We start from the raw sequence: 15604 nt of genomic DNA, 5'->3' as shown, positions 1-15604 counted from the left end.
TGTGTGTCCCACTGGGCCGCAGACCCACCGTGGGTACTAATTTTGGCTGGACAATGAGAGCAGACACCCAGGCTCCTCCCACCCAGGGTCCAAGGCTCCCTGGTACCTGAGCTCTAGGACTGGGTCTAAGCAGCAGCCACAGGCTTGTCCCCTCTTCCTCCATGTCTTCTTTCCCATCAACCTGCAAGTTAAGGGCCAACATTCCCTTGATGCCAGCTGAGAAACAGAGCGCGGAAGCTACACTTGGAAAGAAGATTGCTTTTTACTTTATTTACAACAGAATGTAAGAAAAAGTAAGTTATAAACAATAATAAATAACTGGGGAGGGGGATGACACCGTACAGCCATAAGACGACACAGGATGGCACATGTGAGTGTCAACTTCCGATTGCTTTGCTTGTCACCTGTAACACTTGGTCCTTCGGCAGTGGCAGTGGTATTTTGACTAATGTAACCAATCAGGATCCCAGCTCAGAATGTAAGCACTAAAAATTACACTTGAAGCTACACAAGTGGCACAGGATAACATAAACTCAGAGAACTTCTTCCTAGAGATACAAAGAACTGAAGCGAGATGGCCAATCCAACAGACCTAATTTCAACTGAAACAGGCAGACACATCGAGAGGCTTATCCTAAAGCATTTGTTAACTTCACAACAACATTACAATTAATAATGGCATCTGAGAAACTCAACATACCACATTCTGTTACTGCACTAACTCCTACAAAGCTTAAACACATTTCAGATACAAACAGATTGTTTTGAAGGTAGAAGCCAGTATGTTTTGCCTTGGCATGCCAATTCTGTGTGCTACTGTGTGCTACGTGAGTTTTAGCAAGAATGAACAGTTTAAAAGTTTACTGATGATCAGGTTGCAGTCATTGGACAGCAATCTTTTTTAAGAACTATGTCTCAGATGGCAGATTGTCACCTAGACTGTCAGATGATCAGAAAAGTACTAAAACCATTTAGACAATTCCTCTCTATTTGAATTATCAGATTATACATTTGATACAGAGTCAGTTACACTTTGGCTCTTCTCAAACATAAAATTCCTATTGACCTAAGCCACTCAGTGACCTATTATTTTGTTGTTTCTAAGCCAGGGGGAAAAACTAAAGAAAGAATTTATTTATTTATTTAAAAGTAGGTGGACATATGTCTTTATTTTTATTTATTTACTTTTATGTGGTGCTGAGGATTGAACCCAGTGCCTCATGCGTGCTAGGCAAGCGCTATATCACTGAGCCCCAGCCCCATATTTATTTGTTATTTTTATGTAGTGCTGGGGATTGAACCTAGGGCCTTGCACACTCTAGGCAAGTACTCTACCATTGAGCAGCATCCCCAGCCCAGGAAGAAAGTAGAATTTAAAAATATTCATAAATAACAATCATCCTGAAACTTTTACTGAAAATGATTTATCAAGATTTGTCAGCATCTGTTTTCTTAGTTCATTATTTTACTTTGAAATAAAATCACACAATTTACTTTTAGAAGTATTGTTGGGTTGTTTAAGTGTCTTCATTATACATCCATGACTGGCTGGTACTTACTTTCACAACCCAAAACATGGCTAATATATACCTCCAAACAAATCAAAACCATTCCCCCTACACATAGATGCAAAACCGTAACAGAAGCATTTATAAACGAGTTCACCAATGAACTCCTATGGTTTCAGGGATAATGGTGGCAAATAAAAGTGTCACAGCCTCCTTCATTCTTACCCATTTTCTTTGCTTTGTCTTTCTACAGCTTAAAATGAAATGATCTTCAGAGGTGACTTCAGACAGAGTTTATGCACTAAAAATAAGAAGACCTCTCTCTCTCTCCCAGGAAAGCACAGCCAAGGCAAGAATGCTATGCTATAGTCAACAAAAACTACAGAGATTTCACACTCGAAACCCATTCAAAGTAATGGACCTTACGGCCATTTTCATAGTCTCCACTAACATCAGAGATGAAGAGGGGTGAATATATGTGTTATCCTATGGATTATTTGTTTTCATTTGGCTACCAGAGACTTAAAATTGGTGGTATGGAACTCACTACCCTATATTTATATATATACAGGTATAATACAATTTTGGTGAGTAAAGTTGAAGGTTTCCACATTGCAGACAGAGGCACTGAGTTAAGGATTCTATTTTTCCTCAAACATGCTTAGCAAATTCAAGTTTCTGCTTTTTTCTTCTTCTTCTTCTAAATTTCCATCATGCAGCCATTTAATTTCCATCCTCATAAGAATTATTAATGTTCTATGTACACATTCATCGCAGGCTTGTATCCCACAATAACAAATCCGCATATGGAGAAGGTGAAATGACACTTGGAAACCAAGATGTGTAAAATATTGAGTCATTTATGCCATGTGATGACTGGATTAAATATTCAAAGCAGCTAAAGGAATATCTGCACCCCCCATTTTGTACTGCACACAAATCATATGTAGACAGAAAAACTGAACGTATGTTAAGAGCACACCCACTTTGTTACTTAAGAATCACACCATCATGGGCAGCTTCGAAATTGATGTCTGTGGTATTATACTGGCTATAAAAGAAAGAAAGGTCACAAAAGGAAATCAGAAATTAGCTTTCTAAAGCATATTGAATTATTGACTTTGACAGCAGAAGCTACTTTATAAAAAGGGAAAATAGCAATGGTATTAATGGAAAAACTAGGTGCCAGATGTGTTAACAACCTGCACAGAATAAATTTGTTCTATGTGAAAATAATGATCCCACCCCTACCTTGATTTCAGCTCGCAGACAGTAAGCAAATACATATGCTATCTCCTTGTCTTCTGAAAGTAGAATTTTGCTTTCTAAAGCCAAACATTCTTATTAAGTACTACTTCATGGAGAGGGAGCCATTGAAAAGTCCAAGGGGTTTGATAAAAGATGAAGTTTTCCCACAAGCAAAATTCATGCTTCCATACCATGCAAAGAGGTTTTCTTACTATGATACTATCATTCTTAAGGAAAAGATGCACTGTTATCTAAGCTATTTGTGACTGGTTTCCTTTGAGTACTGGGTCTATTTTCCTTTAAGCTAAATGTCAGACTATAGATAAAGAAAGATGGTGCTGGGCTCATGGGTCCAGCGCCTGCACCTTGGGGGCGGGTGTCAATCTGCAAAAGACAACATGGAGTGCTGAGCACTGGGGGCGGGGGTGGGGGAAGCAGGCACTGGCCACCACTGAGGCTGAGGGAAGGAGAATCTGCTCCTTGGTCTACACTGTTTCCTTTGGAATCTCTGTTTTGGGAAGGCCCCTTTCCTGAGGTTGGAGGTGACGGTCAGAAAGGCTAGCTAGGGCGTGGGCTCTGGAGTTGCCCAGTTACCTTGTTTTCTTCCTCTCATGAAGGACAAATATCAATGCTGAGATTCTGCTTGCCCTCCCTTCTGTGTTTAAAGGCAGTGAGGTGCAACAGTGACAGATTTCTCTTTGGACAAAAAGAGAATTCTTTCTGCCACTTTGATGAATGATCTTGCCTCCTGTCAATCTTGTTCGAATCTTGCATTCACACCACTTGCAGAAATGAAAGCAAGACTCATGGACATTTATTATCATTCCTTATTCTTTTTTGGGGAGTGGGTACTAGGGATTGAACTCAGGGGCACTCAACCACTGAGCCACATCCCAAGTCCTATTTTGTATTTTATTTAGAGACAGGGTCTCACTGAGTTGCTTAGCACCTCACTTTTGCTGAGGCTGGCTTTGAACTTGAAATCCTCCTGCCTCAGCCTCCCAAGCTGCTGGGATTACAGGCATATGCTACTGCGCCCAGCTATCATTCCTTCTTTTTACAAATAGGAGCCACCAGTTCTGCTCATGCTCTCCTCTACCTTGGCAGTATTTACTTATTTCTGCAACATTCCTAATATCTGGATCTTTCTTTCTTTCTTTCTATAGTGCTGGGGATCAAACCCAGGGACTCCCACAAGCTAGGCAAGTGCTCTATGACTGAGCTACACCCTCAGGCTCCAAAATTTGGATTTTAAGGAAGGAGCAAGAGAATGACAGTCTTTTCTAAGGTCTGGTGGTGGGCGATCCATTCCAGGGATGTCTGGATGACTAAGGAAAACTAGGAGAGGAGTGGGAGACAATTCCCTTTTTCATGGTCTGCATACCAGACCTCTAACAGTGTTAAAGCCCAGTTAGCTTATTCTACCCTTGGATATCTTCAAATGGGCAAATAGTCAATGAATTCTATTCAGTTAATTGCAAATTCTGAGAATCTTAATGGATGATGGTAGCTGGCAAGTCAAGGTTTGTTGGTACCTGTACAGAAAAAAAGATGCTTGTTTCACCTGGGTCTCTTGGTTCCTAAACTAAACCATTCCAAAATAAATTGGTTATAGTCACATTTGTTCATGCAATTCTGAAAGATTTCGGAGGCCACAAGGGCACAAGGGGAAAGTTATTAAAAGGCAGAAACAAGTGGAATCTTTATTATTAAATTCTGTGAAAGGTATAAATAAGTTATCATCAATTGCACTTGGAGCCTCTATACGTTCGTAATTAAAATTTTCAAAAATTTAAGGAGTTAACTCGGCCCCAAATCCTGAGTCAGATTAATCAAAATCTCAGTAACTACTGGTATTCAAGTATTGGTGGTCAGCAGTTCAAAATTTAACAATTAGGTTTGTGATGCCTGAGAGTATTTTTTGAGAATTTCAGGTCTGATGGGAGGAAATCGACTTTACTATTTTACCACACTTGGCAACAAAGTGGTATGAAGTTTTCATATATTTACCCTTGAAGTCCATGCCAGCCTCACCAAATGCCCAATACCAAGGCTTCCTCCCTGACTTATAGCTGTGTCTACAGAAGATCCCTTCTGGTTTTTTGCAAGTCTTACATCTTAAATATACTATGACGCTGTGTGGCATACTTAGGATTCATATTATTTGTGAAATTACTTTACCCCATGCACACTCAGAGATCAAAGGAACATGTTTGAGTGACAAAGCAGTCTTTTCCTATATCAGAAGATTCTTAAAAAACAACAACAACAACAACAAAATGAAAATATAAAACCCATGAGATCTCCGGGTGAGGTCACTCTGACTTGGGCCGACGTGGCTTATCTGAGGAGTGCATGCCGGGCAAATTCAGAGTGGCTTTTTTCTCAGGGTCTGGAAGCGTGAGAGTTTCTGGAGCTGACTTTTTCCGGGGTCGATCTTTGGGAACTGACAGAAATTCTGGTGCATCTGTGGAGAGAGGGGTGGACGGGGCGCTGGACGGGGCGCTGCGCACGGAAGAAGGCAGCAGGGGAATGCTCGAGATAGAAATGGCAGGTGGGAAAACGCCAATTTTCTTGTTGGTGGCTTCCTGAGTGGCTCGTTCAAATTCTCGGACTTCATCCATTGTCATGTCTTCAAAGGGAAAAAGAAAGAAAACTGAGCTGTCACTTAGAAGAGATGCAAACAGATTCATCACTTCACCTGGCTTCAAAGGAACTCTGGGAACCCCATCCTTAAGGGGGCTCTTTCTGATCACAAACCCCAATTGTCATGGAAATACTAAATCCTCAGTTATCTTCCATTTTACTGAGACACACCCTGGAAACAATATTCCTTTGTGTACACCCATCTAAGATCTTCCAGAGCATTATTGAGCCAGTATTTTGAGTATTCTGGATAAATACTTAAAAGAAGTGTACATGACTAGACCCATATACAGTGTGTGTGTGTATATGTGTGTGTGTGTGTACACAAATGTGTGTGAGTGCGTGTGTACATGCATTGTGGGTATGGTGCGGGGTATATTGAGCTAGTATTAGACCTGGTCATCTCTTCTATAAAGAGAAAGTAATTAAAGCAATCCGTGGTCCTGAAATGATACATATTATTGTCATCTTCAGATCACAAAAAAAGAAAAGAAAAAAAAAAACCCTGATATATCTCTATAAGGTAAATTCAGGTAGATAGTCAGAATTTCTCGGCATGCTGTCTTCTTATTTAATAAATACACTCTTTTTTTTTTTCTTTTTTGGGTATTCTGAAGAGGCACGGAGGTGCTGTTGTTCCTGGTTTCCTAACTATGTATCCGCTATGAGATTGTTATGTTTTAATTCAGCTTAAAATACAAATAAGAAGACAACAATAATAAGCCTGAAAATTACCCCAAAGCCAAGAAAATAAAACCATTTCTCAAAGCAACTTGAAAGAAAAATAATAGAGAATGAAAAGGGAGGATCATTTAATGAGCAAGGATTGTCCTTAAGAGGAAAAAAGCATTATCTGTAATTCAACAGATAAGTCAGCGATGCTTCATTTAACAGGCATTGTGGGGTGATGTAGATTTTTCAAATACCTAAAATTCCCTTCTTAAGTGAGAAATTAAAAGCAGCATTTTAAAGGATGTAAACCTTTCCCTAATGAATTTAGTGCATACACACTTACTACTTTGAAGACAAGCTATATTGTGTCACTGTGCAACTATCCAGAGATGATTCTCTTCTCAGGGTCTGTTCTTTATAGCTTCCTATCACTTTTCTCATTTTCAGAAACTGTATTAATTAATGTTATTATTATTTATTTATTGCAGGGCTGGGGATTGAACCCGGGGCCTGGCGCATGTCAAGCAAGCACCCTACCACTGAGCTATACCCCCAGTCCTGTCAGGGTTACCATTAACTACTGCCAGTCTGGTAACCTTTGACATTTTATTTACCAGGAATAGGGCAACAGGTAACTGGGCTTATTAGAATAGGCACCGATTGAAGGCCTAAGGGCTTGTCTTTGAGTAAAATGTGAAATCTGCTGCCCATGGATTTTCATCTATTTTGACTTTCCAGAGACTCATTTTTCATTCTCTCTTGTCCTCTGTCATGAACTTAGTAACTGAAACTTCCTTAGATAATGCTGCATGACTAAACTGTTGTGAAACCACATAGCCATTCTAGAAATATTAAGTATGGAATGAACATTCATGATACAGTATTAATCATTAGGTTTTATAACATCTGAGCAAACCAGAAACTTTCCATAAAATGAAATCCTTCTGAATAATTATTAAAATTTCCTGAAAGGGAAAAGTTTTTACAAAAATAAAAAAATAGCAACTGTTTTGACATAATATAAAACTCACAATATATCCTATTAATTTACCACTTTGTTTTCTTTTTTTCTTTTTTTTTTTGGTGGTACTAGGGACTGAACCTAGGGGTGCTCTATGACTGAGCTACATCCTCAATCCTTTTTATTTTTTATTGAGACAGGGGTCTTGCTAAATTACTGAGGCTGGCCTTTAACTTGTGATCCTCCCACCTTGGCCTCTGAAGTTCCTGGGATTGTAGGCATGCGCCACTGCACCTGGCAATTTACTACTTCTAAAAAACACTAAGGCAATTGGCTAAGAAATGAAATTAAGGTTAAAAAAGGAGTTATTTACTTTGAAGTAAAGTCAAGACTCTCAGAAAAAGTTTACTGAATTGAACTATGGTGTGTTTTTGAGAGAATAAACAAATAGCATCTTTGAGAAATTAGACTTTCTAACCAGCATCTGTGCATGGTGCTCTACTTCATGCATCCATCAGGGGGCAGAAATCATCCAAAGCACAGAATTTTAATTTTCCATTCCCAGTCCCTTAGAAGTTCCCTTCCTTGAAGGCTTTGAAAGCCCTCAATTGAAAACAAGACTGTTATTTCCTTATGCTGTGTTCAGGAATGTTAATTTTGCATAATTTCAATCTAATCTATCCTTGCTCAGGTGGATTATTTAAATTTCATTTAGCACCCATGCAGGTTTTATTTGTGATGCATAGCAGCTTCTTGATTTTAACTGTTTTTTTTTTTTTTTTCATTGTGATAGTGTAGAGAGACTGTGGAAAGATAAATGATCCTCAATTTCATGGAATTCCAAAGAATAAAGGAAACGTCACAAGCTTTCAAAATAATCACTTTGTGTAACTTCTCAGTGGGTAGGGTATATCTTACGCTGAAGTCACAACTGTGATTTGCAGCCAGAGAATGCATGGGACTTCTAGCTTATCACCTTGTATATAGTGAAACTGACTTTATAATACTCAGAGTAAAACTAAAAGAAAACCAAGCAAAGAGCCTTAAGCTGCAAACTTCAAGAAATGAGAAGGTGAAAAGCACTGGCTTGATGCCCTTGAGACATCCCCAGTGTCCTCTTTCCCTGTGGCTTGGTCCTACGTCTGGACATATTTATAGTGATCAGCTTTCAGATCAGTTGAGGAGGAACTAGTATCTGACATTCCAAAAGGAAAAGGCAATTGAAAGTGATGAAAATTCAAGAATAGTTTCCTTAAAGACATTTCTAACTTTAGAACAGGGAGAGAGGAGTGGGAAGTCTTATCGGAATGTGTACATTTGTAGAAGGGAAACACTTCAAGTGAGTCTTGCCCCAACAGTTTCCTGCGACCCAATCACTGCATGCAAAGCAGGGCAGGAAGAGTTAGGGCCCTTGCAGACTCAAGGGCAGTCACATGCAGCCAATGGCAGCCCGTAAGCTTTTCAGGCATATTCCAAAGTCATGCTCTAAAATCTTAACTAAAATTTCCAATGTGCAACCAGAAGGTCTTCACGATTTTAAAGCATCTATTTACAACAACAGCCACTTCTCAATTTTCTCTACCTGCATTCTTGGATTTTTTTTTTTTTAAATCTAATATGTATTATTCCAGGTGCTGGGCTGACAAACAACTCAAGCTGGACCCCAAAGAAATCCCAGCTCTTTGTATGGCTGAAGACCCATAAAATGACTTGGTGATTACTTTTTTCTTTGTTGACTGTTTTTCCTTTCACTAGCAAAAAGGATGTAGAGATGACTCTATTTAAGATGCTGGTGAACACCACAAGCTCTTAATTTCCCATGTGCGACTAAATAACCTCAGGCTCTGAGGCTTTTGCTAAGTCCCAGGCTGGATCGTCTGTGCAGCTCAGCACATTTCCCGTGATCAGCCCTTCACTACTCAGCCTGTGTGTGTGCAGACTGCAGTTCTGTCTTGAGATTACCCTAAGTAAAAAAGAACTGATTGGGTAAAATAGCTATAAAGAGCCTTAGGAAGCATTTCAAAGCACATGTAAAGAAACCCAAAATAGCAGATGAGCCAGAAGCCCTCCTCTGAATGAACAAGTAAGTGTTAACTATGTTTTGAAAAGTTACTGACATGTTGTTCTAGTTTACATACGACACCCATTTTTACTCCTGTGCTCTTTTTATGTTCAGTGCAGGCCATTTCACTAGTATCACAATATGTTTCCACTCTCCATGTTCTTGGTTTTATGACCAAAACAACCCCCAAGTCAAGCAACTTTAAAGAATTGAAATGTCTGGAAGAGAGAGGCGACACTGCCTGCTCTAGACCCAGCTCAGCATCTTCACCAACAGCCTCTTGGGCAATGACATGATTTTGTGGACGGTTGGGAAAAGAGCATTTGCAGTATTTCAAAGATCAGTTTACGTGTTGGTTTCATACAGGGTGGGCAACATGTTTTAAAAATTCTACATACACTTGTTTGGGCATGGCTCTCTATGTCATCCACAGTGGAGGAATGCTGATTGCAAACTTTTATGTTGGTTTGTTCATGCATGTTTTTCTCGTATTCCCGAACATCATCCATTGTCATATCTGAAAGAGGTCAAGATGTTGGCAACTTCCGTTATTAAATGCAAACTTTCCATGGGGAGACTTTAGGGAAAGATGGTAGCTTAGCAGTAGCCAGAGAGGTTTTAAAAGGCAGGGAACTGATTAACTTTATGAGGAATAAATCATAAAGTTAGTTAAACCAGCCAAAGGGGAAATAAGGGCAAGGAAGTTAAGTCAAAATAGACTTAGAACAGAGAAGAGTGGAAATTACTTAGGGGTGATTCTTGTGAAATGAGCTTGGTGGTAGAAAGTATTAGCATGTGGCCAGTGCGTAGCCTGAGATCTCCTAAAGCTTGTTAGAAGATCCCTTTGGGGACAGAGGGTCAGGATTATTTGGTTTAATACTTACCTTCCAAATGCCTTTCCAAGTACATTGAGAGTCTTTCAATCAATGCATTCAACAACAGAAAGGACACTTTCACTGCTATCATAGGAGAGAGGACGTAGAAGGCAGAGCACTGACATTCTGGTACAGGAGAGGCGTGGTGCCATTCTCACACGGATGCATTTTTGCACAGATACATGGTATCAGAGAGTGCAGGTCTACACTGAGCTTTGAGTCTAGCCTAACAGCTTGAAGATGGCTGGCACTACTTCCACCCACACTGATCTATAAATAAAATGGCACATGACATGATTTTTGGCCCCAGTCTGCAGTGTTTCAGGATAATGATCTCTTAATCCAGTAGTTCTCAACAGTGGACAATTTTGTGACATTTTTGGTTGTCATAACTGTGGAAGGGGTTCTACTGGCATCTATACAAGAGGGCAGAGGCCAGGGATGCTGGGGAACATTTCACAATGCACAGGACTTCCAGCCCCCAACAAAGAGTAATCTGATCTAAAATATCCACAGTGCTGAAGTTGAGGAATCCTGTCTTAGTTCAACTGTTTAAAAAACTTAAAAGAAAGAACCTATCCATCTTCAGTATGTGAAATGCATAAAATTGACAATTAGTCTCACTTTAAACACTCCCTTGGTTTTATTCCCCACCCCCACCCCTCTCCTTACATTTTATCAGCAGTTTCTCCAGATGGGCACTCTGCTATTGCTGCCTTGACATAATTTAATGCTCTGCCTCTTAACCAATGAAGGTAGCCCATCGATTGCTTCATCTACCACCCCAATCACTAACTGGCTTGGTGGGGGATTTGCAATGGATATTCACAGTTGAAATTTTTCCTTAAGTGTTTTCTGTGTCATGTAGTTTAGTGTCTTTTTATATCAATCCAAGTGTCATGTGAGATTTCTCTTCATTTCCAAAGGGCAGACATGCAGAACTTATGATTTAATTCTATGTGGTCTAGGGCCAAGATGGAGCATGGCTCTAAATCCAGACCTGGGCTATTTTATTTAGCTGATAATCCCCCTCCTGCCCTGAAATCATTAATCAAAAATGCTGTCGTTACGCAATATAAGTATCAAGAATGCTAAGCAGCAGTCTGGCCAGGCAAAGAGCATGCTTTTTTTTTTTTTAGAAAACAGAGACATCTGAGAAGCAATAGGAGATGCTGCTTTATGATTAGAACAAACACACTTAGTTAACAACAACACATTCTTCAATACAATCATGTTAATTTCAATGGCTGATTTTCAAAATATCTTAAACACACCTGGAATAAATATTAAACCACCTGAAAGTTTAAAATTTAAATAAGTTTCTCTATACAAATATCATTAGACTCCTAATTTGGAAAAAAAAGCAAGTAAGTTTTTGTTTTATTTGTTCTAGGGAATCCCAACAGAAATCATTCTTTATCTCTAATTAGCTCAATGTTAGAAGAAGGGCCTAAATAGTGTGACTATGTGCTTTCAAAGATGTAGCAGTTTTATGAATGTGAAAAAGGATTTAACAACAAAGATGTTCATTACTGCCTTGGTCTTTTTCTCTTTTCATTTTTTTTTTTTTTTGGTACTGAGGATTGAACTCAGGTACTGTATTACTGGGCTATACCCCCAGTCCTTTTTATTTTTTATTTTGAGAGTCTCACTAAGTTTCTTAGGGCCCTGGCTAAGTTGCTGAGGCTGGCCTTGAACTTGCGATTCTCCTGTCTTGACTTCCTGAATTTCTGGTATGTGCCACAACGTCCAGCTTGTGGAGATAATCTTGAGTTATTGTTAAATAAAAAACATGAGGCAAAACTGAACACGTTATAATTTTAGTATGAAAAGCGTCATCTACATTTTAAAACAATGAAAGCATACATTGCACAATGTTTACAGTGATTGAGTTGGAATTCCAGATAATCTTCATTGCCTTTCTTTTTTTTATCCATGTTTTCTAAATTTTCTACATCAATTATGCATTAAATTATGCATTACATAAGAAAGAACAGAATATTATTTAAAAATCTATTCATTTGGAATCATTAGACGATGAATACCATCAATTTGGAACTGGTAAGGAGAAAAAAAAATCTCTTGTTTTTTTAAAAAAATGAAAAGTTAAGGAACAAAATTTCAACATGTGGGGGTGGGGCTTGCCTAGTATGTTTGAGGCTATAGGTTTGATCCAGGCACTGCAAATCGAAGCAAACAAACACCAAAAACCCAAATTTCAGAAAATTGCACCTAAAAGAAAAAAAAAAAAAGATCTCAACCTACGTAAGAATGAACATTTATAATAGGGTATTTCTCTAAAGAATGATAATTTGGTCCCTGCTGATGCCAAAGGAAAATACCTTTGTCTGAGTCCTTAAATATCCCCACAGACGATAAATGTGTATGGAAATGATGTATGAATTTTTCAATATTCCTTGGAAACTTATGGAAATTCTAATCAAGTGAAAATGTTCCAGGTTATTTGGTAAAGTGCATTTTTTTTGCTTTTATAACATATATTACCTTGAGATCTATATCTGAATCAATTCTTTAGAAAATTCAATTACATATGCCCAAAGACAGATTATACTTTCAGAGATGATTCATCTTCATTATTGATTGATTTTCAATGATCAGAACAGCTTCTCACGATTTAGTTCCAGCATTTGTATCAAACAAACTCTTAATGAAAGGAATCCTATGTCAGTTATGTTGCAAATAAATTGGTAAATAACTACTCCTTAACTTAGATTTTGAAAGGTTATAATTTGCTTTTCCTAAGTAAGGTTTCTTTCTTACTTAGGCTTCTGAAACAAGTAACACTGGAGCTAATTGTCTGATTTAAGAGCGTTGGAACCAGTACAATATTTCTTCTGATAAAGCAAATGAATCTAGTATCTTTGGAGCTTTGCTGTCAGCGTTTCACTAACATGATCAGCGGTAGGAAGTCTTCCAGAGGTGTAAATTCTCTCACTGTACCTCAAAGGGACAAAATTTCCTCCTTGTCCTTTGGAAAAGCCATTTCTTTCCTTATGGTCTCTTTCTTGTCCTATATTAGGTAAGGAGAGAGCGGCCGGAGTTTCATTTCCCAGGGTGTGAAGGTCACACTGCATGGGGCCCTAGTGGAAACCTCTTCTCCGCCAGGTGCCCGGGGTTGAGGTCCAGGCAAAAAGTGCTCTGGTCCTGGGGATTTGTGAATTGAGGAATCTTCTTAGGTTTCCTGAACTATCAAATAAAGGCTCGCGTTAAGCAGCAAAATAGACCTCGACTATATGAGCCTTACATGCTTCAACCATTTTTTTTAAAATAAAATGTTTTAAGTTATTATTTATTTATTTGATCACTCAAGTAATACATGAATTCTGTAACCCCCAAAATTTCATAAAGTACTGGATTAAATAGAGAAAAGTATTTAATTCCTATTAATCTCTTCCAATCTTATTGCTTCTCCTAGAGATAATCACTTAAGAGACTGAGGCATGTGCTGGTAGATATTTATTCTATGAAGTCATAGGCATTTATCTCTCTCTCTCTCTCTCTCTCTCTCTCTCACACACACACACACACACATACACATACAAACTCACAGATAGTCTTATTTACATTTACACATATGGAATCATACTGTAGTTACTATGTTTTTCTATTCCAGTAAGTAGTAGTTTTGATTTCTTCTTTCTACAAGGGAAAATGTACATACTTCCATATCAGTAAAACAGAACTATTTATTTTTCTTTGTGCTGCTGAGAATCAAACCCAGGGCCCCGAACATACTAGGCAAATGCTCTACCACTGATCCATGCCCTAGCCTTGACCTTATTCTTTTTAACGGTTTTGCACAATATTCATAGTATGGGTGTGGGTGCACCAGAATGCCTTTACCCAAAGACCTGTTCATAGTAGAGGACAGGAAAGGCAGCAGAATACAACAGACACTAGTATGGCAACATGTAAATCAATGGATGTGTAACTGATATGATTCTGCAATCTGTATACGGGGTAAAAATGGGAGTTCATAACCCACTTGAATCAAAGTGTGAAATATGATATATCAAGAACTATGTAATGTTTTGAACAACCAACAATAAAAAATTAAAAAAAAAAAACAAAGACCTGTTCATGGACATTTACATTGAGACTGACTAATTTTTAACTCTGATAAACATTATTATACATAATAGCTTTGTACATAAATTCAGGAGCATAGGTATATTTATCTTTCTTTCTCTCTCTCTTTTTTTGTTTGGTTTTGGGGATTAAACCGAAACGCTCTGCCACTGAAGTATACCTGCAGCTTGCACATGTATATTTCTTAAGAATAAATTTATCCGGGGGGGCTGGGGTTGTGGCTGAGAGGTAGAGCGGTAGCCTAGCACATGCGAGGCCCTGGGTTGGATCCTCATCACCACATAAAAATAAATAAATAACAAAAACAAAAGTACTGTGTACAACTAAAAGAAATAAATATTAAATAGAAAAAGAATAAATTTCTCAGTTGGGGATGTAGCTCAGTGGTAGAGTGCTTACCTAGCATGTGTGAGGCACTGGGTTTGATCCTCAACACCACATAAAAGTAAATAAATAAAATAAAGTTCCATCAAACAATTATTAAAAAAATATTAATAAGTAAGTAAGTAAATAAATAAATAAAATTCTCAGGTCGGGTGCAGTGGCGCACTCCTGTAATCCTAGCAGCTCCATAGCTTGAGGCAGGAGGATCCTGAGTTCAAAGCCCGCCTCAGAAACTTAGCAAGGTCCTAAGCAACTTTGTGAGACCCTGTCTCTACTTAAAATACAAGAAAGTGCTGGGGATGTGGCTCAGTGTTTGAGTGCCCCTGGGTTTAAAACCTGTACCCCCTCAAAAAAAAATTTATTGAAGTGAAATGATTACATCATAGGTTATTTATACTTACTATTTTATAGCATATTTTATACTTTATCATTTTATATCCCAACTGGATACTATCGCTCTCTTAAACTTTTGCTACCAGATAGGCCAATGTAATAACTTCTTGTTGTTTTCTTACATTTCTTGTGATTGGTGGTGAGTTTATTGGCCACATGCATTTCTTCTGTGATTTACCTATTCATATTCTTTACTGTTTTTCTATTGAGGCATTAGATTTTCAGTTTATAGAACTTCTTTGTATAATTTGGATATTAATCCTCTTTGGCTACATGTGTTGCAAACATTTTCTCCTACTCTTTTAAATTTGTTTATGGTGGCAACTTTTCTCAATTATTTTATTTATTTTTTTTCGAGGAGTTGGGGAGTGGACCCATGAACTCATGCTTGCTAAGCACATGTTCTACACTGAGCTACAACCTTGGCACAATCATTTTATTAAATTTTTTTTTTCTATGTGGTATGGGGGCTCAAACCCAGGAGCATTCTACTTCTGAGCTACATCACAAATCCTTTTAATTTTATTTTTGAGACAGGGTTTTGCTAAGTTGCTTAGGGCTTAGCTAAGTTATTGCGGCTGGCCTTGATCTCGAGATCCTCCTGCCTCAGCCTCCTGAGTGGCTGGGATTACACGTGTGTACCACTGTGCCTGGTCCCTCTTTTTATTTTTAAAGAAGGCAGATTGATTTCACAGGAAGAGGAGGTGAGATGATATATTTGAAAGGCCATTAGGATCTAAGTCTT

The 15604-nt window shown here is 38.4% G+C and overlaps 1 protein-coding gene across 2 annotated transcripts in view; it reads right to left on the bottom strand.

Annotated features, from left to right (window-relative positions):
* Positions 1-243: 243 nt before the first annotated feature.
* Pitpnc1 (phosphatidylinositol transfer protein cytoplasmic 1) overlaps positions 244-15604 on the bottom strand; it is a 253057-nt gene continuing 237696 nt past the window's right edge. For both annotated transcript variants that reach the window (XM_058573717.1, XM_058573716.1), the window contains one exon: positions 244-5388. In XM_058573717.1, the coding sequence (XP_058429700.1) occupies positions 5072-5388 (317 nt within the window). In that variant the 3' untranslated portion in view covers positions 244-5071. The remainder of the gene's footprint in view (positions 5389-15604) is intronic.

This window comes from Marmota monax, unplaced genomic scaffold, assembly GCF_021218885.2.
Source record: "Marmota monax isolate L192 unplaced genomic scaffold, Marmota_monax_Labrador192_F-V1.1 WCK01_AAM20220418_F8-fsc00285, whole genome shotgun sequence".
Lineage (NCBI taxonomy): Eukaryota > Metazoa > Chordata > Mammalia > Rodentia > Sciuridae > Marmota > Marmota monax.
Note: the sequence above shows the minus strand (reverse complement) of the source record. Positions and strands in the feature narration are given on the sequence as shown.